We start from the raw sequence: 22,200 nt of genomic DNA on the forward strand, positions 1-22,200 counted from the left end.
GTTCACAGAATATCTTCTGTTCTGTAATCACACACACACACACACACACACTGGTGCTTCAAATCAGAGATGATGATACACACATCATGGAGGATTATCAAAAGAATCATACAATCTTAATTAATATTAAGTAAATAATAATAATTAATTGTAAGTTCGTTTGTAATTACTATCAATTGTTATTGCAATAATATTGTGTTTAAAAAGACGGTATTCAGTGTCGGTTTTATTCATCGGATTTTTCTCGGAGCTGTTGCAGATGAGAGCAGTTATCATATATACCGAAACTACTCTATATTTTAAAATATTGGTGACATTAATGGTTTTGTATTAGAGATTGGCACAGTTTCAAATATATTTCAAATAAATATGCGTAAAAAACTTTATGGACTGGGCTGTACATTTTCTGTCTATTTCATCAGTCAGAAAAATGTCACGGTGAGTCGGTGATCTCAAAACGATGATTGGAGCAAGAGCTCCATCAAACGCGGTTGTATTTTTCTTTTATTCAGCTCTCACAATGTGAAAAAGACATCAGACTTTGGTCACCGGATTTATTCAATAATTGTTTCTCCTCTCAAATTCTCTCCAGGTTTTTTTTTTCCCACGTGAGGACAGTTTGGTCCACTGGATGGAGCCCGTCTAATGTTTGTATCTCAGGGAGGAATGGAGGCGTGTCTTTACTGTAAACATGAGTCAGGAAGAACTCACTAAACTCTTCACTGCAGATTATTTACGCCTTCTTTAACAGTATTTTCTTCAAATCTAAACTTGTCACTCGACTCTGACTTTGTCCTCGGTAAGATGTTCTTCTGTCTGATAATGACATGACAACATTAGCGAGAGAAATACTGCTGCTGGATTTGGATTATTATTGTCTGTTTAACTACTTTCTATCAGCAGAAAGATTGTAACTTGAGAAATGTAACATGTTTTAAGCGTGTGTCAGTATAAATAATGTGCATAAATCTGATTTGTTTAATGAATAGTCCATGAGTTTACTCGAGCGGGTTTTTGTTTGTTGATACTTACTAATAGAAAACATTATTTTTGTAGTTTTCCCGTGATTATTGTTTACTGTAGGATTCATTGCAGTTTTTCGTTGTCTTTCTGTCGCTGTTCTCTACATCTGCAGATACTGCTGGCACCATGACAGTGTTTGAAAACTGTACTGTGGTGTTAGATGTGAAAAATCTGCCTTTTAAAGAGAAGAATAAACTGAGACTAGCTCTTCTGGAGAATGGAGGAAACATCTCATATGTCATCAACACAGCGGTTTCTGTTCATTTTTTACTCTTACGCAACATCTTTCTTTTTTGTGTGTTATCAAAACTAAAAGAGCAGCTACTCTGAGAGTTTGTTTACACGTAGATAAGGAGTTGGGTTTTAAATGACATTTACACAATTTACAAACATTTGGTTTGTTGAATCCTCTGATACTATTCAATAAAAAGTAGTGCTTAAAGTAGGTAACAAGTGTTCTTTGGTCCTATTGAGTCACTAAAAAGCTTTAGTGATTCTTCTGACCTCCGTTTATCTCCTCCAGTGCTCTTTTGTAGTCACTAGCAGTGTGAATGACCTTAGCAGTAACCGGCAGCGCAGCATCCTGAAGCTCCAGATCCCAGTGGTCGGGACGCAGTATGTGTGGAGCTGTCTGGACCAAGGGCATCTCCTGCCTTTGACGGAGCATGATTTGGCCCCACAGCTGGCGTATCCTGGCTCTCAATTCCTTCCCCGTTCAGGTTGGACTTTCTTGTTCCTCGTTTAAGGAATTCTCTTCTTTCTTTGTTAGAACAGATGTTTGTCTCGAGTGATATTGTAAGGTTTACTTACATTAGATGTTAAAGGAGGTGGATTGACAGATGGGAGTGTCACAGCCAGATTAGATTTATTTGCTCACAGTGGGTGTGTTTTTTCTGTATTTGTGTATGTTTCTGCTTGTGTTGCAGTGCATTGTTGTTGAGAAATGTATTTGATGTTATATTTGGGTTCTAAAAGTGAGATTTAACAATTTATTTCTATTGCAAGGTTGATCTAATGGTTTTTTTTCATTATAAAGAGGTAAAAGAGTCGACACACAAACTAGAAAAAGAGAAGTTCAAAGGTCACAATGAACTCACAAAGACTGAGCTTGAGATTCTTGAGAAGGGTGGACCCCGTCCTGACAGGTTCAGGTGCGCTCTTGTTTTTTTGTCAGTCTCGGAGTTTATTCAACTTTTTTATCAGTTTCAACAGCACCTGTCCTGTTTAGATGTGCTTGTTTACCTGACTGTATCTTTTTATTTACTCAATGCAGAGTTTATAAAGAAGGCGACCATGGCCTGCCTGAATTTCCTTCTTATTTTCAAGTAGCCAAGTATTCGGTTTTTGAGAGGGTGAGTGAGCTCATGCATCAGTCACATTAACATTATTAGTGGACATCAGGGGAGAAAATAAATAAATAAAAGGTATGAAGAGCCTTCAGCGCTGCACCACTGTTTGAAAGTGTTTTCATGTCTGCAAGTGTTTGATTGTGTGTTGCAGGTCAAACCCAAGGCTTTGTCTGTTTTGGAGCTGCAGAGTGCCAAAGGTCGAGCAGGCCAGCAGTATCGTGTGTTGTGTTCAGTCTTGCGTGAAGCTGAGGTTTGGAGATCCTGAATGTTGTTTAAAATTCAGCTTGTTATGATTGGAGTCACAGATGGTGCTGAAGATGCTGAATTTGTCTTGTGATGACTGTGATGGGTTTCTCTCGCTATAGACCGCTGTGGTTCAAGACAAGCTTGTGTTCTGCGTGACGTCTGAAGATGCAGTGGAAGCATATCTGCAGCTGATGAAGGAGATGGAGACAGAGGGATTCACAAAGACACACACACTTCCCCCTGAGGTTGAGCGCTTGGCATCCTACAGCCTGCAGCAGGTTAAATAAACACAACGCAGATCTGATTTTATTCATTTGATATGTGTATAACATTTGTTTAATGTGAAATAATTGCTGACTCTTTTGATTGCAGCTGCTGTTGGAGGAGAAGCTGAACTGCAGCACATTATCACAGGAAGTTGGTGTCTTCGTGGAGCTGGTTTGGACTGAAGCTCTCGGGTCCCTTAATAACATCCTGACAGTCCCTGTCTCCAGAATCAGCCTCAATGATGTGAGAATGAGCTTAGATGGCCACACACAGCTCAGTAAAGACGCTGACAGGAGTTGTGTATGTCTAATGGCTCCTGCTGTGTTTGGCTCTGTGCTGTTGCAGGTGAGCAGGGTGGAGGGATTGTTACTGCAGGCACAAAAGACGGAGAAAGAGGATGAAGTCAAAGCCCTGCTGGAGGAGGTCAACACTCTTCTACCCCTCAGAATGATCGACCCTCCTTCCAAACACAAGCTTGTGTCTCAGAAACTAGACCTTTGTCAGGTATCGCATACATCAATTATAGTATCAATTATTATATATACTTTAGGATCAGAGTGTAATGATGTGCGCCAGGCCAGTTGAAAAATAGATAAATCATTACTGATTAAAACACAGATTTAAAAGAAAAAGAAATAACTAATACAATGATTATGTAGTTTTAATAATAGTCAAATACTGAATGAAATTCCTATATATTTGAAGATTTTGGTAGATGAATTTGGATTTTTTTAAAACAGTGCAGATTTTACCTTTTGACTCCTTTTTATCTCTTCTGTTGTCTCCAGCTGATCAGAGATATTGTAAATGTCAGTGAGGCCACTCTGGGAATCCCCTCGGTCTCGTCTCTGGGAAAGTATCGAGCTCTGAGGTGCAGCATTGAGGTTGTTCCACCACAAAACCCTGAGTTTCATGTTGTCTCTCAACTGCTTCAGGACAGGTCAGCTTGATTGTGATGTTTGTGGTCTGAAGTTCAAACATGAACATATGTCAGAACACATCTTTAAATGATGGTGTTAATCTTGTATCCACTACAGGCCTGTTCAGATTCAGCAGATACTGCGTGTCAGCAGAGGGGTGGAGCTTCAGATGTTTAGGGAGGATTTAGGCAACATTAAACCCCTCCTCCACTCCACTAGTTCCAGCAGCTTTGTTGGAATACTGTCACGGTAAGAGCACATTCTTAAAAATAAAAAACTTTATTTACATGCAGTGACAAAACAACACACACCTACAGTGTGTCTGTCACATACCATATATACCGTGGAGCTGTAAGTGAAGACAGACAGTGCTTGTGGTTGAACCATGTTTCTTCTGGCTAATATTAAAATCTAAATAAATTATAATTAATGCTCCATATGAATTTAAGTGTCCCACATACTTATGTACAATTGAACGTAATGTACAAATGAATGGTCATACATTTTGAGATTTGCTAAAGATGACGTTAAACAGTGTTATTAAATCGTTATTATTATTATTTTTTAATATTAACTTCACTGAATTATGGCAAGTTAATCTCAATTTAACAATCAAGAAAATGAGGAATACAAAAAAATAAAAAATACAATGGACCAATCATGAAAAAAAACTATATATAATACTTGATTATACATTGAACGAAAGTTACTAAGTTACAAAGTTACTTTTTGTAAAGTCTATTCAGTTTTTTCTCTTCTGCAATAATCAAGTCTTTTATTTTTTATTTTTTGAGCTTTTCTGAGAAAACGGTTGATATAAATATGATTAATTGTCATTTGATCAGCGTATGGTGTAATTAATTGAATATATATTTTCAAACATTCTTTATAGAGGTCTGCTGCTGCCCAGGGTTGGAGTTGAACAGCATGGGATCGAGAGAACGGATATCGGGAATCTTGGAGGAGGAATCTACTTCAGTGACTCTCTGAAGTCAGTTATCTTTAGCATTACTCTTATCTAAATATCTCTATCTCTCAGTCATCTCTTCATGTAACAGATTAATAAATAATATGAATCCACTTTAATGACAGCTGGAGATTTTATCCAGTCAGTAAGTTTGTTCTCTGTGTTAAAGGACTAGTGTGAAATACTCCAAGCCCAGTGTAACTGACGGCTCTCGGCTGCTGTTGGTGTGTGAAGTGGCGTTGGGTCGGTGTAAGGACCTGCTGAAGAAAGACAACACTTTGACTTGCGCTCCTGACGGCTGTCACAGTGTACACGGAGTCCGCCGCTCTCCCAGCAGACTCTCTGACTTTGAGGTGCTTTTCTTACTCATTTTCTGTGTACTTAAATATTCTTCTTGTGTTTTGGGCTCTGGTGTGACTCTTGCGTTGGTGTGTGTTTATATTTGACAGGATGATGAGTTTGTCGTCTATAACACAGAGCAGATCAGAATGAAGTATGTGGTCCAGTACAGTCTGGAGGGGGACGATTTAAAAGAGTTCCAGCCTCATATTAACACTCAGCTCATGCAGATCATGGACACAACCGCTGATGTCTGTGAGTAACATCCGTGAACAGGACATGCTGAGAGAGGCCATTACCAGCTTTTACATGTGGAGGAATTAGAACTGTTATATTGATTACATTTTTCAATTAAATTAATAAATTACAATATATTTGTTGATATTTGCTAAAGGAAAGCAAACTATTTTAGATAAGAGTATTAAATAATTACATTTAACTGTTGCTCTGTAAAAGTGAATGCTGTAATATTTGTTGCCAAATTAAGTCCTACCTCTCAGATAGATCCTTCAGGGTGTCTTGGAGGGGTGAAGTTTCTAAGTCACAACTTCTTGCTACTGAGGTTCCTCAAGGCTCAGTGCTTGGACCACTTCTCTTCTCCATCTACATGACGTCATCATGATCTGTCATTTAGAAGCATGGCTTTTCCTATCACTGCTACGCTGATGACACTTAACTGTACTTCTCATTCCAACCAGATGATCCGACGGTAGCTGCTCACATTGCAGCCTGTCTGAGTGACATTTTTAGCTGGATGAAAGACCATCACCTTCAGCTCAACCTTACTAAGACAGAACTGCTGGTGGTTCTAGCAAACTCATCGTTTCATCACAACTACTTTATACAGCTGGGTTCGTCAACCATAACTCCAGGACAGCCAGAAACCTAGTTGTGATCGATCATCAGTTAAGCTCAACAGACCATATTGCTACAACAACCCGGTCCTGCAAATTTGCCCTGTATAACATTAGGAAGATTAGACCCTTCCTGTCAGAGCAAGCCACACAACTTCTTGTCCAAGCTCTTGTTCTCTCCAGACTGGACTATTGTAATGCCCTCCTGGCGGGCCTTCCTGCATGTACTATCAAGCTGATAGTAGAGTGCATGATCCAGAATGCAGCAGCGAGGGTGGTCTTCAATGAGCCAAAAAAAGCTCACGTTACTCCTCTCCTCATCAGGTTACACTGGCTACCAGCAGCCAGTTGCATCAAATTCAAGGTACTGATGCTTGCCTACAAGACAACCACTGGCACGGCACCAATATACCTGAACTCACTAGTTCAAACTTATGCACCTTCCAGAAGCCTGCGTTCTGCAAGTGAACGACGCCTTGTGGTGCCATACCAAAGAGGTTCAAAATCACTCTCACTGACCTTTTCTTGGACCATGCCCAGCTGTTGGAATGACCTCCCAATCTCAATTGGAGTCTTTGCTCATTTTCCAAAAAACATCTAAAGACTCATCTTTTTGCCAGCACTTGACCAACTAATACTAACACTTACCTTTTCTTGTCTACCCTATTCTTGAAAAAAAAGACTAACTGAGACTTTTCATGACACTTGTATACTGTTGTTCTCTTGTTGGTATGATTGCTTCTATTGTATGCATTTAGCAGACGCTTTCATCCAAAGCAACTTACAGTGCATTCAGGCTATCAATTTTTACCTATGGATAAAAGCAGTGGTTTTGTGTGATTGTGTGTTTTTAGTGTCCAGTGATGATGGTGAGGGTTTGGAGTCCACTAAGAATCCTCTAGAGGAGATGAACGCAGGTTTGCTGGACAGCAGTGGTCAGAAACTTCCTCTACAGGCTGTCAATGTGAAGTGCAAGCTGATGGACCTGCTGTGTCAGGTATGATGCTACAGCAGTGGACTGCGGTGTGGAATTTAAAAGAAATGTTGAGAAATGAGCGAGATAAAGGACTTCTTTCACCTATAGAAGTACAAGATGGGTAATCAAACCTAATAAACTGAAACTAGAACAAGGCAGTGACTACTGGAAAAAAAAGACATGAGAAGAAATAAGAAGCAACAGAATTAACAAACTAAAAGACAGATAATAAAATTCCATGTAGACCAGAACAATGAATTATAATTTCAAATCAAAACCCTAACTTTGTCTCCACTTTTACCAGGTCATCATTTTTCAGACCTACACAAACCAGAGTGCTTTTCCCATTGAAGCTAAGTATGTCTTTCCACTGGAGGAGACGGCAGTAGTGTGTGGATTTGAAGCCTTTATCAATGGAAAACACGTCATTGGAAAGGTGCAAATCATTTGGAATTTATCAAATAAAGTCTCTGCTTTTCAACCTTTTTCTCATAAATTTCAATGTCTCTTTTTGTCCTGTAGGTAAAGGAAAAAGAGCAGGCTCGTAAGGAGTACAAGCAAGCCATAGAGAAAGGCCATGGAGCCTACCTGATGGACCAGGATGCACCTGTGAGTTACTGTAACTGATCCGGAGCTGACGTATGTGTGATAATGTATCAGAAGTTTTCTTTAAGGTCATGTGTTTCTGTGAGACAGGATGTATTTACTATCAGTGTGGGGAATCTTCCTCCTGGAGCCACAGTTCTGATCAAAGTGACGTTTATCACTGAGCTGCTGGTCAGATCAGGCTCTATAATCTTCTCACTGTCCGGCAGCGTGGCACCATGGCAACAGAGCGCCGCCCTTAATCAGACAACTCAGGTATGATGGGCCTTTGTCACTCTATTTAAAATCCTGTTTGACCTGATGATTGTTGCAGTGTTTTGACTGACAGTTGTGTTGCATTTCAGGCAACTGTTGAAAAGATTGGTGTGACGGAGCTTCAGTCAGAGGGGTGAGAATCTCAAACGCTGGAGAAATCACAGAGAAATTCACTAAAGATTCACTAAAACTGATGAGTAATAATATAGAAGACAATTATTAAATGTAGCAAATCACATCTTTTAACATCATTTAACACTTGACCTTTAACCTTTATAACATCCAGCTTTATATACAGTAGCACCTGGTCTAGTTGAACTGTGGATGGTCACTAAATAAGGCACAGGGTTGTTGTAACTCTCTTTGATTTGTTCCCTGCTTCTTTCTTCAGAGAGTTTTCTCTGTCTATGTCCATTGAAATGCCTTATGAGATCATCAACTTGAGCTCTTCACACCGCATCAAAACCAAGGTTATTAATTTGACTAAATACTGTATTTTCTGAAGTAAAAGAAACAATCATTTGTGAACCATATTAACAGTTTTAGTGTTTTCTCCACTCAGAGGACAGACTGTAAGGCAGTGATCAGCACGTTACCGGGACAGACTCTGGGATCTGAAGGGTTACAAGTGTCCTTCAGTCTTTCTAATATCCACATGCCCAGGATGTGGGTCGAGAACCATCCGGATAAAGATAGTCAGGTAAAGAAATCTGATTTTAATCTGTTTTTCTGTGTCATTGATATTTATCAGCATATTGCAGACAAAATTATTACGCACCCTGACAATTATGAACACTGATTCTGATCTGATCTCTGCAGGCCTGCATGCTGGTGTTTTATCCAGACTTTAAGTCAAGTGGGGTGTCCAGCTCTGGAGGTCTGTCCAATGTGAGCGATGTGGTCATTCTACTGGACTCCTCCAAGTCCATGCGGGGAGACGCCATGCTAAACGCCCGCAGGATTGCCCTTCAAGTCCTCAAATCTCTGGATCACTCACTGAAGATCAACATCATCTCTTTCAGCACTGGTTAGTGCTCACTGAAACTATCTGATTTTGTTTTATCGAGCATCACATGGACTTTTTCATTTCTCTATTATTCTTGTGATCAGAGTGAAGCATCGTGGGTAAATGTGTGTTTTTACAGATTACAAGGAAGCGTTTCCTGCACCAGTGCCTTTATTTGAGGCATCTGAAGCAGCCAGAAAATTTATTATGGTGAGGAATGTTTAAAAATGGTTAAAGATGGTTCTGAATCTCAGTTCCTTTGCGTCTCATTGCAATTTCCCTCTCTTCAGTCGTGTAGCGGCTCTGGTGGCAGCACTGATCTGTGGCGGCCTCTCCGGATCCTGAGTCTGCTGCCTCCCTGCCGGGGCGTGAGGAACATCCTGCTGCTCTCTGATGGACATGTCCAGAACCAGCCTCTGACCCTACAGCTGGTCCGGGAAAACTCCTGCCACACGCGCCTCTTCACCTGCGGACTCAGGTCTGCCTTTAAACAAATCCCTTTATTTTTCTCCTTCACTTCCAATGAATTTCTGAACCTACAGTTTGATTGTGTTTGTGTTTGTCTAGCTTGACAGCTAATCGTCATATGCTCAGAGCTTTGGCTCAGGCAGGTGGAGGAACATATGAATTTTTTGACACAAAGATGAAATACACTTGGACAGAGAAGGTGAATCACGCTCTTTATTTTTTTGTTTGTTTTTTTTTTACTTAAAGGGAAAGATAATCTTTGCAATATGGGCCAGACTGAGGCTTGAGTTGAAGAGATTTGTGTGTAATTTCAGGTGCGTGCTCAGGTCGAGCGTATGGAGTCTCCAGGCTGCAGATCAGTGGCAGTGAAGTGGCAGCAGTTTAGTCCCACAGCGCCCCGTCCTGTTCAAGCCCCTTCACAGCTTCACGCCCTCTTCAGTGACTGTCACTCTCTGGTGTACGGCTTTGTGCCACACTGCACTCAGGTACACAGACTGTACTGTTATATTAGTGCATATAAGTAAAGATGATTAAATATTATTCTCTGTATTCATTTATTGACAAGCAGTATGGAAAACATACATTGATTATTTTTCATAAAAATAATCTAGATCTCAATTGTCATTTCAATCAATATACTGTATGAAATATTAATCATAAGACTATAAAGAGCATTAAAGGGTTAGTTAACCCAATAATCTAAATTATGTCATTAATAACTCACCCTCATGTCGTTCCAAACCTGTGAGACCTCCGTTTATCTTCAGAACACAGTTTAAGATATTTTCGATTTAGTCTCAGAGAGCTCTCAGTCCCTCCATTGAAACTGTGTGTACGGTATACTGTCCATGTCCAGAAAGGTAAGAAAAACATCATCAAAGTAGTCCATGTGACATCAGAGGGTCAGTTAGAATTTGTTGAAGCATCAAAAATACATTTTGGTCCAAAAATAGCAAAAACTAAAACTATATTCATCATTGTCTTCTCTTCCGTGTCTGTTGTGAGAGAGTTCAAACACTGCAGTTTAGTGATATCCGGTTCGTGAACGAATCATTCGATGTAACCGGATCTTTTTGAACCAGTTCATCAAATCGAACTGAATCATTTTAAACGCTTCACATCTCCAATAAGCATTAATCCACAAATGACTGAAGCTGTTAACTCTTTTAATGTGGCTGACACTCCCTCAAACAAGTTCAAACAAACCAATATCCCGGAGTAATTCATTTACTCAAACAGTACACTGACTGAACTGCTGTGAAGAGCGAACTGAAGATGAAAACCGAGCCGAGCCAGATAACGAACAACAGACTGACTCTTCTCGAGTCAAGAACCGTTTCTGTCAGACGCGTCCGATTCGAGAACCGAGGAGCTGATGATACTGCGCATGTGTGATTCAGCGTGAAGCAGACTGACACACAGAGCGTCTGAACTGAACTGATTCTTTTGGTGATTGATTCTGAACTGATTCTGTGCTAGTGTTATGAGCCCAGGTAAACCGAAGGCTTGAATCAAGGGCAAACATCGCCAATGACGTCATTACGTCGAGCGCAAAAGAACCGGTGAACCGTTTTCTTCAACCGGTTTATTGAATTGAACTCTCCGAAAGAACTATACTACTGGTGATCCGAAAACCAATCCAACTGGTTCTTGACTCGTGAACGAGTCAGTCTGTTGTTCGTTATCTGGCTCGGCTCAGTGTTCATCTTCAGTTCTCTCTTCACATCAGTTCAGTCAGTGTACTGTCTGAGTACATGAATTACTGCGGGATATTGGTTTGTTTGAACTCAGAGGGAGTGTCAGCCACATTAAAATAGTTAACAGCTTAAGTCATTTGTGGATTAATGCTTATTGGAGACGCGAACCATTTCAAACGATTCAGATTCAGTTCGATTTGGTGAACTGGTTCAAGAAGATCCAGTTACATCGAATGATTCGTTCACGAACCGGATATCACAAACTGCTTTGTTTTGAACTCTGTCTCACAACAGACACCGAAGAGAAGACAATGATGAAGTCGTAGTTTTTGCCATTTTTGGTCCAAAATGTATTTTTGATGCTTCAAAATATTCTAACCAACCCTCTGATGTCACATGGATTACTTTGATGATGTTTTTCTTACCTTTCTGGACATGGACAGTAGACCGTACACACAGCTTGAATGGAGGGACAGAAAGCTCTCAGACTAAATCTAAAATATCTTAAACTGTGTTCCGAAGATAAATGGAGGGTCTTACGGTTTTGGGAACGACATGAGGGTGAGTCATTAATTACATAATTTTGATTATTGGGTGAACTAACCCTTTAAGATGTTTAAACTGAATTAAACAGTTATTTTTATATTTATTGTTTTGAATTGTGTAATATTTACTCATTTAGGCCACACTGTTTGGTGATTTGAGTGGACAAGAGATCAAAACCATGGTTTCCACTACAGAACTACAAAAGACAAAAGGAACTGTGAGTCAGCATTAAATACGTCATATAATCTGAAACCTCATCAGTTATTCAACAGGAGTTAGAAGTGTGTGTGTGTGTGTGTGTGTGTGCTCTTGTTTTTGTGACATATCAGGACACAACTTTGTATAATGACATGGGTATGACACAGGTATTACAAGGAGAGGGTGACTTATGATGACATAACCCATGTCCCCATTTTTCAAAACGCTTATAAATCATACATAATTAGTTTTTTTGAGAAAGTAAAAATGCACAAAGTTTCCTGTGAGGGTTAGGTGTAGGGTTGGTGTAGGGCCATAGAATATACAGTTTGTACAGTATAAAAACCATTACGCCTATGGTATGTCTCCCCTTTTCACAAAAACAAACTTGTGTGTGTGTGTGTTTGTGTGTGTGTGTGTGTGTGTGTGTGTGTGTGTGTGTGTGTGTGTGTGTGTGTGTGTGTGTGTGGGGGTGTGTGTGTGTGTGTGTGTGTGTGTGTGTGTGTATGTGTAGTTCCTTCACAAGTTAACAGCAAGAGCGATCATCAGAGACTATGAAGATGGCATTCTAGGCAACAGTGAGGCAGAACACGAGGTACAATATTTGGCTACACAATGATAATTTTTATATAACTGTCAGATTTGCTAACAGAAGAACTAAACTCGTCTTTTTTCTCTCTTCTATCAGGGGAAGAAAGCAGAGCTGAAGTCCTACATCATTGAGATCAGTAAAGAGTTCTCCATCTTGTCCCAGTTCACAAGTTTTGTCGCCGTTGAAGAGAGGGTATGATTACTGCTAATGTAGGGACTGATGCTAATCATAATGTAAGATTAAACATCCAGTTTCAGAATTTGACTTAAAGGCACAATATGTAAGTTTTTTTTTTTAAATATCCAAAAACCACTACAACAGTGTTATATATATTTGCAGACTTGTGTATTTACATTATCCCAAATGTTTTGAAGAATGTTTAAATTAAGATAAATAAGCAATTTTATCTAGTGATTTGGACCATGTCGATATAGTTTCATTGTGTTGCCTCCCAGTGACGTCATACACCCTCGATTTCCGGTTTTGTTTTGTGGAAAACATGTTAACACCAAAGATGCTTTAATATATTATGTGTTTTATTAGACAGGTGACGACCGCATGGAGTAGCATTACAACAGAACTCTCAAATGTATCTAGTATGATAAAACAGTGCTGCTTTACTGCTGCTTTGTTGTATCTTGTATCTTGTATGTTGTATCATGCCATAATAATAAATATTTTACACATAAATTGTTTAATATTGATAATAAATAAATAAAAATAATATCTATACACACACTTTTTTCACAAAACGGCAGAATCAAAGTTTTTCTAAGTAAAATATGTCATGAATTAATTTCTGTCAATTGTATTAAACTGAGGGACAATAAAAAAAAGCAACTAATGTCTTAATTTGCTCTTTGCAGGACCAGAATGAGCTTGACACTGGATTCACAGATATTCCTAAAATTGTATCAGAAGAGGATGTGGATATTTTACCATATATGGGCTGGACTGAAGAGAAGCTGAAGACTGTGCAAATCATTGGTGCTGAAGATGACATATCGGTAACAGTAAAGTGCTATTTTACAGCTGTTTATGTAAAGTGATAAAAGTTGGCATCATTCAGTATTCAACTCTTAAGTATTCACAACAATGATTTTGAATTTATTTTGTTTTTCAGATGGAATCAGATCGATTCAGCAGTAGCTCCACATCTGAAGAAATCCAGTTTTCTACTTGTGAAGCAGTCAACTTTGATGATAATGATTCAGAGGATGACTATGAATCTGTTCATTTTTTAAAAGGATCAGCATATAGCCGTGCTCTTCCTCGCTCCAGAAACCTCTGGCGTCGTTCATGTTTTGAAGGTAGCACTGACACTTTCTATCCGAAAATTAAACATGCTATAACACATCCTTATCACCTTTCCATCAAGAATGGTGCATTAACGGATGCTCCCAGTCCCTTTTGTCTACAGAAAAAGTCAGTAGAACCTCTCCTCATGGCTAACAGACCTTCTCTCACTTCTCCTTCTGGTGGTGCCCCCATGAGTGTCAGACTTCCCCCCCCAGATGACTCCCGGGTTACAGCCTTGATGCATCCTCTCCATGATCTCCTTGAATCTGAGGCAATGGCATCTTACAGACTTGATTCCCATATAGGCATGACTCCCGTAGGTGCCTCAGTGGATGCACTTCTTCCTCAACACCAATCTTCCTTCATGGGTTTCCCTCCCCCTGCCACTCACCTTTCCTCTGCCAGAGGGTCCGCCACTGGATTTATGCCACCAACTCCTCCTATCTGTGCAGATCTTCCTCTTCATCTTGTATCTCAGTCATTGATGTCCATGACTTCCAGCCCTGCTCCTCCTCCTACTCTTTTTGGCCCATCTTATTGCAGGAGGGGCTTGGCTGCTGATCAACCCACAGGGTCTGCACCACTCTCTCTCCCTCACTTTGGTGGTTTCCTCCAACAATCCTACAAACAGTCTTTGGGTTTTGGTTCCTCAGACTCTGGACCCTTTGGAGCATCTCTGTCATTTAGTAAGTTGAGTCACAATGAGGTTTTATCCAATCAATGTTGAGATGGAGTAAAAACAGCTTTCTGTTTTTTTATATCATTGTCTCCTTTTTTCTGTCCTTTCTCTGATGAAGATATACACAGTGCCGCTCCTCTCCCAGCTCCCCATCGTCCTGCTCCCTCTGTTCTCTTTGGTCAACCTACAGTTCCCAAGCAAGCTGTTGGAATGTCAAATGTGGTTGCATGTGGTGGCACTACTAGTGTCCTGCAAAAGACAACTGAGCCTGAACAGTATTATGATTTCTCAGTCTCTAGCTTTGGAGCATCTCAGCAACAACAACAATGCCTTGTGTTTTCTGCACCTGGTAAGTTGACACACATTGATGAGGTTCTATAACTGATCAATGTTCAGATGGATTAAAACCGTTAAACCTATGTCTCATATCTTATTATGCTGGAGCTAAAACCATTCCTAAGTTTAGAGGGAACATGGCTCTGTCATTTCGGGAAAAACGAATGAGAAGACCTCACACAGTAGCCTGGAATGAGCTGTTTGAACTTCAGCATGAGGTGTTTACATACGATTTAAAACACTAGATTATATACAGTATGTAAATGTTTTTGAGGGAATTTGAACATATGCATTTTGTTTGGATACAGGATGGATACTGGGAGTGCACTGACAGGCTGAGCAGCTTCCTCAACCTGGACGTTGACTTTTTTGCCAATGTCTTCCTTAAGGAGAAAGGCATCTGCTCTTTTGGTAAGATTTTTTACATGCTTGTTTCTGGTCTGGTCCATATTGCAGATTATTCTCTACAAGAACCGGTTATTTAGACAGGAAGAGACATCTGACTGACACGTAAAGCAACCAATCACAGTTTGTTCATATGTGGCATGTAGGTGCCATATGTACCTTGTAGGGGTGTAACGATACGCGTATTCGTAATGAACCGTTCGGTACGAGCTTTTCGGTTCGGTACGCATTATGGACCGAACGGTTCGTTGGACTAATTAATTATATTTGGAAAAAAAAAATAAAATTGTGAAATATAATGATATGCGTTCAACAAGGTAGCCCAATAACCCAAACGACGTAACAGGCAACGCCCCTGACACCCCCGAAGAAGAAAAAAACACCAACTTATATGTTTATTAGTGATGGGAAGTTCGGATCATTTTACCGACTCGGACTTTTGAGTCTCGTTCAGCAAAATGAACGAATCTTTTTTCGAGTCATTTCGTTCATTTCGTTCATTTTAGCAAAATGTAATGAAAATGTTATGTGTTACTTCCCCAACAGATCTAGTACTTACGCAAACGTTGATCACACTAAAAACAATACAAAACTAAAATGCTATAAGATACAGAAAAAAAAATTCCTTCTTTACCTGGGTCTTTAGTCTGTGATTAGCTCACTTCACCTCTTATCTGACAAGAGTCCTCGGGTTTAAGTCATTCCTTAATCACGTGACAGACCCATACGCAAAACTAACGCAGTCTTGAGCCGGAAAGAGAATTGATTAGTTCATCTCATGAGTCTTTCGGGTCTCGGGTCGAGTTTGATTCGTTCCTTAATCACGTGACAGCCCCATACGCAAAACTAACGCAGTCTTGAGTCGGAAAGAGAATTGATTAGTTCATCTCATGAGTCTTTCGGGTCTCGGGTCGAGTTTGACTCGTTCCTTAATCACGTGACAGACCCATACGCAAAACTAACGCAGTCTTGAGTCAGAAAGAGAATTGATTAGTTCATCTCATGAGTCTTTCGGGTCTCGGGTCGAGTTTGATTCGTTCCTTAATCACGTGACAGACCCACGCTATTTCTGACATTTTCTGTCACTGTGTTTTTGTTACTTTTTGTTGAGGATCTGTGGTTTGTTATTATTTTATAAATAAATAAAACCCTGTTATAAATAAAATATTGATTAATTTGTCTTTTTGACTGTCTATCGGTAAATAAACACTAGGCTATATAATAATATAATAATCCAAGCTTACAATAGAAAGTATTTATAGACTAGTTTTAATCCAATTTTGAGTTTGCTGGTATAATAATTGCTTTTCCTAGGCAGACTTGACATATTGGTGTAATATATGTATAAGAAGATTGCTCAAAAAAGGACTGACATATACATTAAAAGCAAATAAAATTTTGAATTTGAATTATTAATGTTAGTTTAAAACATTAAGGTTATGATAACTTCAGCTTTAACAGTTTTAACCCAGCTCAGAGTGAGGAGGATACTTCAGATCCTGGTGCTACTGCCAGTGCAGGGGCCTTGTTTTGGGAAGACTTTGACGAGAGGGTAGCAAGCTTGAGGCCTTCTGCTACCTCTTCTAAGACATCAGATGCTATAAAGGTGCAGGCCTACCTTGCAGAGCCACTCTTACCCCGCACATCAGACCCTCTGGCCTGGTGGAGGAGATGTTCACCAGTATACAAAAGCCTTTCTGAAGTCACAAAGACAAGACTTTGCATTGTGGCCACATCTGTGCCATCTGAAAGAATTTTTTCTAAAACTGGGCAGATTATCTCAGATAGAAGCAGACATCTCATGAGTAACAGACTCAGCCCATCCAAGGTCAGGGAGCTTGTTTTTTTTTTATGCAAACATGCCTTAAAGCAAGTCCTAAAAATATAGCCACAGTGTGTTATTTATTTTAAAGCTTATTTATTTTTATTTATTTAAAGGACGTTTTGTTGCTGCGTCGACCAAAGCGCAAGCGCAGCGGTGCGCATCATTTGCGTGCTTGCGCGCACGCCGCGGTCAAAGTTCAAAATAGTTCAACTTTTGCCGCTGCGCTCTGTGACGATTACCAGCGCGACCAATAGGATCCAAAACAAGCACGGAAATCAAAATGAATGAACGGCTAGTACAGTGTGTGTCAGAATTTCCTGAGCTGTACGATACAAGTTTGAGGTAGTATAGGGACATCGTCAGGAAAGCTGTCCCTTACGAAAATTAACCATGGTTTTACTACAAATAAAACCAAAAAACCATGGTTACTGTAGTTAATCCATGGTAACCACAAATTAACCATGGTTTTGTTAAATTAACCATAGTTTAACCATGGTATTTGTAGTAAATCTGTGGTAATACAAATGGTAGTCAACACGCCAAAAAACCATGGGTTACTACAGTTTTACTATAATAAAACCATGGTTATTTTCCCTAAGGGGTGTCATGGAGACATATCTCCATTCAAGGAACAACAGACTATGATAGAGCTCCCGCTAAAAGTTTTTTAAACTCCGCCTACGCCATAGCGCAGCGCAGCGCAAATCGCGTTGTATCTGAAGGGCAACGCTGAACCCAGCGGCAAGCGCCGCGCATACCGCGTCCTGTGTGAAAGGCCCACTGTAGTGGAAAACGTAGGTTTTAAGAACATGCTTAATGTAATTGAGCCCAGTTACAATATTCCTTCACGAGCCCATTTCAGACAGACCGAAATTCCTGCTTTGTTCCAAAAAACATAAGCCCTATAGAGAACCAATTGAGTAAAAACACACGCAATATAAAGAGTTATAGAGTTCCATATAAAAAGTTACATCTTTGTATTTGTTCATAACTACTACAATAATATAACATTTTCATTTTTATATAAGGAGCTGTTTTTGTTTTATACAGTATGCTGCTAAGAAAACACCATAGAAGATGGGTAAAGAATAGCTCCATCATTGTTCAATGTAAAAAAAAAACATACTTTGTTAGTTTTAATAAATAAAACATTTTTTAAAAATCAAGGAAATTTATCTGCCAATTTTTTCTTTTTGCTGTATCTAAAACGTACCGAACCGAACCGTGACACCAGTGTATCGTATCGAACCGAACCGTGAATTTTGTGAACCGTTACACCCCTAGTACCTTGTGAGCACAACTGTTTCCAGACAGACTGAGAAAAACACCTGTGTCTTTACTGTGTAACACCATCCAATCATAGTAAAGCTCTCTAGACTGAGAAAGTGCTTTCCTGTTTAAAGTGCAGTATGCATCAGGCTGAATCTGAATATAGTTTCAAATAATCGAATCTTTATATTTCAGGCACAGTGTGTCAGTGTGAATCAGTTAATCAGTCAGATGTTTTGTGTGTCAGGTGTGAAGGCTCATGCTGACATTCTGAGGCTGGTGGCGACTCTGCTGGTGCTGCAGCTGATCCGGGTGAAGAAGCTGGCAGTGGGACAGCTGCTCGAGTCTCTCCTCCGGCTGAAAGAGTCCCAGGAGCCCAGGTACCAGCTCACACCCTCATGCAGCGCAGTGATTTACTCTTGTATTTTTGGATCCATGACTTTGTACTCTTCTCCATTCAGACCGATGTACTGGGAAGCAGTGAAGAGGGCCGTGGACTGGGCCTGCCAGACAGACAGACAGTATCCGTGTGTGTGCAGCAGGCTGGAGATCGGCTGGGATTGGGAATCATCTACACGTCAACTACTGGGCTGTGATTCTCCACACCCATATTCCCCACTCAGACCTGTTCTGGAGAGACGTACAGGTGTATCAGTCATGTAGAAACTGGAGTTGCTGTTTAACTTGATGTATTGCGTAAGCAACTGCTTTACGGAAACGCCAACCCTGTTGGACACTTCAGTCATACTTAAAAAATGTCTGAATTTCATTGCAAAATGTCAAACCAAGTGTCATTTACAAATAAATTAAACAAAACTAACCTAACTTTTCTGGAAATGTTATGTGTTCATTTTTAACCAGCAGATCTGAAAGTGATTTTTAATATATAGAAATAATTTGAAATAAAAATAAAAGTTCACGCAGATGTCCTAGCAAAACAAAAAACAGCTTTAGTTCATCACATTATGATACACTTTGTAGAACATAATTCACTTTGTTTATTTAAAAGATAAATTGTAGTATGTTTGTCTTGAGAATTACATGCTTAAACAATACAGGCCACCAGCTTGTATTGTTTTATATATATATATATATATATACATATCAGTGCTGTGAAACGATAATGTAATTAATCGCATACAAAATAAAAGTTTTTGTTTGCCTAATATGTCTATGTTCTGTGTGAATTTATTATGTATATTTAAATACACACATATATTTTGAAAATATATATTTACAGTACGTCTATATTTATATTCATATAATTTATATTAGAAATAAATTTATTTAATATACAAACAAATTTTTTCTGAAAAATATACATGCATCTGTGTGTATTTATATTGTTTATACATAATATATACAGCACACACTTATGTCAACAAAAAGTTTTGCTTTGGAAGCGCTTAATCATTTGACAGCACTAATATATATATATATATATATATATATATATATATATATATATATATATATATATATATATATATATATATATATATATATATATATATATATATAAACATTAAAGCATGTCAACATATTCTGTTACACCAAATACACAAAACAATGAACAAAGCATCATATGACCCTCTTAATAAATCATTGGTAATAAATGAACATGTTTTTGGATTTGGATTGTGGAATAAATTGATCAATGAACTTGATTCTTTTATTTTTACAGAAATACATATACAACAATCATACACGTACTGGTGTATATTTTGACAGTCACAGAATGTTTCTTATTTTGTGTAAACATGTAAACATACATATATGTTAATCATTACAGTCATAAAGTGGGTATTACTTTGTAGAGCCACTTGTAATTACTAACACTTTTTCAGTATCTCTTACGACCACTTTGGAAACAGAAAACATGTAGACTTCTTTTATAATCACAGTCAAGAACTCATTTCTTAATAGCCCACTTGGGGCACTTTTTCAGAACTCTTCAAAGTATTCTCCTAACAATTGATTTCAGAAGGGAATGCAAGAAATGCAACAAATTATATCACTCCTCACTGACCTCATGGTTACCATCTTGAGGAAGCTCATCTCTATATAAATTTGAGCGAGATATATTAGACCAAATATCTGTATCTGTGGTAATCTGACTATTTTCATTTTCACAAAAGTGTTTTGAGCATATTCTTTCTGCTCTCTTTTTGGCTAATATTCGCAATTTTTCATCCAAATGTTTATCTGTTTCCTCAGACAGGAGCTCCTCAAAGTGTGTCTCATAGTATGGTTTTCCTTTAAAGATCTCGCAACAGCAGTTTTTCAGACATTCATAGCTGGGGGTTTTACTGATATAAGAACAGCAGTCCTTCAAACTCTGAAGACTGTCACAATACATCCCAATCTTGGTGTTTGATATCAGCCACCATCCACAGACACCAACAGCTATGAAGCTGTAACCGAAAAGCTGCAAAAAAAAAAAAAAAAAAGGATCAATAAAACCACACTGACATGCATTAAGTCAAATATTTTAATGTAGATTGTTTTTAACTAAATTGTTAAACTGTGTTCTCAGAATCAGAACAAGGGTATTCTTAAATGTTATTAATTAAATAATAATTATTATTATTTTACATTTGATGTTTAGTCAGTTGTTTGATTAATAATTATTCTTAAATCTTAAACTGAATGGCATACTCTCCTTTGACAACTTGTTCCACAAAGAGATTCAACTGTTTGTTTTCCTGTGCAGTTATGGTGGGAACGTTAATTAGCTTTTGATTGTCATATTTTGTGTGTATCAGCAATGAACCCACACTGAGGAAAATCAACTGGAGTAAAAAGACAACTAGCTTTATGATAATCAGAAGTTAATACTGCAACAATCCAAACATTATTAGATTTTTTTTTTTATAACAGCCACCAGTAATAGAAAACACAAGAAAGTTCTGTAAAAATAAGACCCAATGTAATGTGCTGTAAATGTACTTACCTGTGACCAGTTTTTGTAGATTGTAATCATGCTCTTTTCTTGAAGAGTGAGATCTGAGTCCTTTTTGCATGGAATTTCACGCAGTGTCTCATTATATTTAGTTATCATACAGAGAAACAAGTCTCCATCTAAAAGAACAAATCCCCCCCAGAAGAGAGCGATTCCAAGAAGCTGGAGGATTTGAGGACAAAGACCGTGGAGACAGGCTGCACAAATTTTTGTTTTGGTTTGTTTCATTATTTTTAAAATAAAGAACAATATCAGAGGAATGAGCCCAAGGTAAATTACCACAATATAATGAAACTCAGGTTTGCAGGAGCACGAAAACTGAGAATTAAAGATGTACTGAAAAATGTAAATCATAATAAAAACTAGAAATACATTCGCAGCCTGTGACAGTATTACACGGAGTTTGTCTGGAATATCAGAAAAAAGATGCGGCATTGTTGATCAGCTGAAGCTTAGATGCAGAGGTTCAAGACCCAAGGCTGTTCCCTCTCTCCTGAGTCCTTGAGGCAACTGTATATAAGTCAGGATGGTCTAGAAAAATCATTTTAAGCAGTCTACTTTTACCACAAATGTATGAGTTCCTCTTTGGAATTCTGAAAGTGAAATTTAGATGTGAGTTTTAGATGTGAGAATTTGCAGTGTGTTATGGTTTCATTATGAGTGTTTGAGGGATTCCAGGGACACCTCCTGATATGCTGACCATGCAGCTCCAACAACAGTGTATTCTTTCTTTACAAAAACGAATAAATGAATCAATAACATAATGAAAAAATAATGAAATAACTTATACAATTTCACAAAATAAATGTCCTGGGGCACTTCATATTTTTGTCCAGTTGTTCAATCATATACATTCACATGATTAGATTTATTATCAAAAGGGATATCACCAACTGCATTTATTTGAACTTCCTTTTCAGGTAACTTTTTCAGATACATTTGGTGTAAATTGACAGATATTTGTAAAATAACTATCATGACACTTCATTGAAAATAAAATTGTTCAAGATTTACTTTCAAGTAATTTTCACTCAGAAATAGTTAGCACATTTGAAAAACAGTTACAAAGAAAAAGAAAATAGCACAATGAATGAACTTTTGAAGTAGAAAAACTGC

The 22,200-nt window shown here is 38.5% G+C and overlaps 1 protein-coding gene across 1 annotated transcript; it reads left to right on the top strand.

Annotated features, from left to right (window-relative positions):
• Positions 1-641: 641 nt before the first annotated feature.
• LOC132152816 (protein mono-ADP-ribosyltransferase PARP4-like) lies at positions 642-18,942 on the top strand. Its single transcript, XM_059561715.1, has 36 exons — positions 642-799; positions 1,136-1,275; positions 1,547-1,742; positions 2,060-2,174; positions 2,297-2,375; positions 2,524-2,622; positions 2,738-2,896; positions 2,991-3,128; positions 3,231-3,389; positions 3,674-3,825; positions 3,923-4,054; positions 4,698-4,796; positions 4,942-5,125; positions 5,222-5,366; positions 6,820-6,962; positions 7,246-7,377; positions 7,464-7,550; positions 7,638-7,802; positions 7,892-7,935; positions 8,194-8,272; positions 8,365-8,502; positions 8,622-8,829; positions 8,948-9,018; positions 9,099-9,286; positions 9,376-9,475; positions 9,591-9,761; positions 11,656-11,736; positions 12,232-12,312; positions 12,406-12,501; positions 13,176-13,316; positions 13,433-14,294; positions 14,406-14,636; positions 14,732-14,841; positions 14,932-15,034; positions 18,370-18,502; positions 18,584-18,942. Exons 2-36 carry the CDS (start codon positions 1,150-1,152, stop codon positions 18,783-18,785), a joined length of 5,349 nt encoding a protein of 1,782 aa, XP_059417698.1. The 5' UTR covers positions 642-799; positions 1,136-1,149; the 3' UTR covers positions 18,786-18,942.
• The last annotated feature ends 3,258 nt before the right edge of the window (positions 18,943-22,200 follow it).

This window comes from Carassius carassius, chromosome 11 (assembly GCF_963082965.1).
Source record: "Carassius carassius chromosome 11, fCarCar2.1, whole genome shotgun sequence".
Lineage (NCBI taxonomy): Eukaryota > Metazoa > Chordata > Actinopteri > Cypriniformes > Cyprinidae > Carassius > Carassius carassius.

Bases quoted from the DNA above. Each gene is read 5' to 3' on its own strand.
- LOC132152816 (XM_059561715.1), top strand. From the start codon at position 1,150: ATGACAGTGTTTGAAAACTGTACTGTGGTGTTAGATGTGAAAAATCTG. The intron at 8,830-8,947 runs GTTAGTGCTCAC...GTGTTTTTACAG, and splicing joins CATCATCTCTTTCAGCACTG to ATTACAAGGAAGCGTTTCCT. The intron at 18,503-18,583 runs GTACCAGCTCAC...TTCTCCATTCAG, and splicing joins AAAGAGTCCCAGGAGCCCAG to ACCGATGTACTGGGAAGCAG.